The sequence below is a fragment of the Orycteropus afer genome, unplaced genomic scaffold (genome assembly GCF_000298275.1).
Source record: "Orycteropus afer afer isolate SDZICR_OR568_19922 unplaced genomic scaffold, OryAfe1.0 scaffold00304, whole genome shotgun sequence".
Classification (NCBI taxonomy): Eukaryota; Metazoa; Chordata; class Mammalia; order Tubulidentata; family Orycteropodidae; genus Orycteropus; species Orycteropus afer.
In genome coordinates, this window is record NW_006921891.1 from 2,329,957 (window position 1) to 2,333,094 (window position 3,138).

A 3,138-nucleotide genomic window follows, 5' to 3' on the forward strand; every position below is an offset into this window, starting at 1 on the left:
GTTGAGTCAAACCCGACTCATAGTGACCCCTCCTTGGGTTTCCGAGGCAGTATCACTACGGAAGTAGGATTGCCCAACCTTCCTTCCGAGGAGTGGCTGGCGGGTTTGAACCGCCAGCTGTCTGGTTAGCAGGCAAGTGTCTTAGCCACTATGCTACCAGAGCTCCCCTTGAACAAGCAGGAAACTATTTATTTAGATCACCAAAAGGAAGGTTTTACGAAAGGAAACCATAGTAGGCCTATGCACAGTTGCCAATTTTTTTTGCCATCATCAGGATCAATTCTCTCTAAGGTACTCTGTGACCTATTGGCAGTTTCCAAGTGTAAATTAATGTCTGTTGGACAGAGGTGTTGAGTCTTCTCACAAAAATGAAACTCTGCAAAACAACTGTTTATGTGTACAGGTAACTGAAACATGCGTTTATTGCTAACAAAGAACTGCAGCTTCGACCTGTTGCCTGAACCAGCCTAGATGTCGCAGACGTCGGGACGGCGCTCCACGGACACGGCTGCTCCCCACTGCCATCCAGATGGCATGCGCAGTTCCAAGCATCCGACATCAGAGCCCGGCTGGCACCCAGGCAGTCATTCTTAACAGAAACAACTACAGTTATGTGGGCAGCTCAAATTACAGACACCGTCTCTACTACCACGCCCAGGGCTGGCGGCACTGCCTTCAGCCTGCACAGTAGCCCAGCTGCTGTCTCCTTCACCTGGTGTGGCGAGCAGCGCCGGACAAACCATGCTTAGGCCGTCAAAGCCTTTAATACATGGCCCGGGGGTTCTTGGTGTTGTAATGTGCCTCACAGGCAGCCACGTAAGCCGACTCTGGGAAGAAGTCATCATGGTATTCTGCTAAAAACCTGGAAGAGGAAATAGCCCCATGATCATCATTAAAAAAGCCATGTAGTCAATTTGGACTCACAGCGCCCCTAGAGGACAGAGTAGAACTGGCCCAAAGGGTTTTCAAGGCTGTCAATCTTTATCGAAGCAAAGCCCAAACCAAACCCACTGCCCTGGAGTCAGTTCCAACTCACAGCGCCCCTAGAGGAACCCCATAGGGTTTCCAAGGCTGTCATCTTTACAGAAGCTGACTCACACATCTTTCTCCGCTAACCAAAAGGTCAGAGGTTCAAATCCACCAGGTGCTCCATGGGAGAAAGATGATCACCATACTAAGGACTAAATAAATACCACTAAACAAAAACAGTCATGTCCAACCACCCTAATGCCGGACCTCTTTTTTGGTATCAGGAAGAAAAGAAGCAACTACAACTTGACTTTCATAGACTGACTGCTTTCACTGCACATACTCAGCTTCTACATTCATATTTCACGCAAATGCTTTCGCTGTCAGGTGTCCAAACATAAACGGAGCCTAAACCGCATTAGTTAACAGTCTGGAGTACATAAACATTTCTGTGGGGAAAAAAAAAAATGGCTCAGTGAGTATTTCTAGTTTACTGTTATTAAAACAAACCATAAAAATAACAAATTATAAACTCAATAAATGTCACTTCAGAAACCCACAAGTCTCATGCAGGCTTAGTTAAACCAAACTTGAATGGAATAACTGGTAATACTATTTTATATCGTAATTTGTCCAATTAAGAGATGTTCCAGTCCCAGCTTACAGTAGCTAACATGTAAAAAAGTAACATAAAAAGAAGATGGATGCCACGCTGTGCCTGGGCACTCCAGACTCTGCAAGGCACAGATGACATCTTGACTGCGATTTCAGCTGACGTGACTGGATGAGCAGGCTTCCTTTTATTCTGACTCTGAGCTGTCCCTTCATATTCTCAACGCTACTGGATTTCAGTTTATAAGATTTTATGCCAAATCAAGTTATGGATCTGTGTAAGGGGGAGGCTGAGAAGAAGAGGTATCTGGTACTTTGGAAACTTATTTCTAATAAAATGTGTTCCAGTCAAATTCTATTCACCAACACTGGATTAACTAACGCTTACACTGAAGTATCTTTTAAAACCAAAGACCGATTTCCCAGGCTGGGGTGTTCTCCGCTCTGCGGCAAACCAACTTGATTGGCTTTCGCAGGGCAGTCTCGCCTGACCAGGAGGACAAAGAGGAAACAACAAGATTAGATCTGGGGAGTGAGGGAGCAAGCCCGGTTGATGACTAGTCTTGAAAGCCAACTTGAGGAATGGTTTTATACACACCTGGGACAGGAAAGACAAGACACCTGGGTCACACGCCAGTGGGAGGGAAGCACCTCAGGTCAGCCAACCTAGCAAGCTGCAACCAGCCAGCCGGAGAGGAGGCAGCGCCAAGAGAGGTTTCTGAAGATGGCTGACTAGGAAAGGCAGGAGTCTGGGACAACCTGGAAGCCTGTGAACATGGATGCTTGCAAGATAGCAGATGTCCTGAGAAGCAGGACATTGAGGTGGTGGTCCTAGCTGAGCCACGGTGGCAGGAGGGGAGAGTGCATTTCATCCCTAGCAGGCAGATGCCGGCAGGTACTGGGTCAGCATTTAGAAGCACTGTTGATCAGGGTCTCGAGGCACTTTTGAAAAATTATTCCTCATTTTTGTATAAACCCATGATGTGGAGGAGCAAGGGTACAGACAAAAGATTCAGCAAACCTATAAAATCCAACACTGGGTGTCAAATGCTCACAACTCAACTAGACTCTAGAATTCAAAATGAAAAGGGTCATCCCATACAAGCGTTTTATGATTACTAACAGCAAATATCACGACTACTCCACAAAACAGCCACTAGAAACACTTCCAAGAAGAATATTCACCTCTGAAATCATACAGGAAAAATTCACACCAAGTTCAGTGTGATTTCCATAGACTAAGAACAGCACATTAACTTTAAGTCACCGGTAGCAACAACACCGGATAACTGCTCTGGGCTACACGGACCTGGAACGTTTGTCAGGACATAAAGGCTGTCAGCCTGTGTGAACACTGCCCTACAGAGCTGAAGAATCCAGGCTAGGAAGCCAGGGAACCAGAGACAGCTAGCTTCCCTGAGACACAGAGAGGCTAAGATGGGACCCGAGTGAGGATGCTCTTGTCTGGAGAACTGTAAAATCTGTTGTGTTGTTAGGTGCCGTCAAGTCATTTCTGACTCATAGTGACCCCATGCACAGCAGAACGAAACACCACCC

The 3,138-nt window shown here is 46.4% G+C and overlaps 1 protein-coding gene across 1 annotated transcript in view; it reads right to left on the reverse strand.

Moving 5' to 3' along the window:
* Positions 1–762: 762 nt before the first annotated feature.
* Positions 763–3,138, reverse strand: part of MSL3 (MSL complex subunit 3) — a gene marked incomplete at its 5' end in the record, with an annotated part of 37,896 nt that continues 35,520 nt past the window's right edge. Inside the window, one exon of the mRNA XM_007951638.1 lies at positions 763–862. Within this exon, the coding sequence (XP_007949829.1) occupies positions 763–862 (100 nt within the window). The remainder of the gene's footprint in view (positions 863–3,138) is intronic.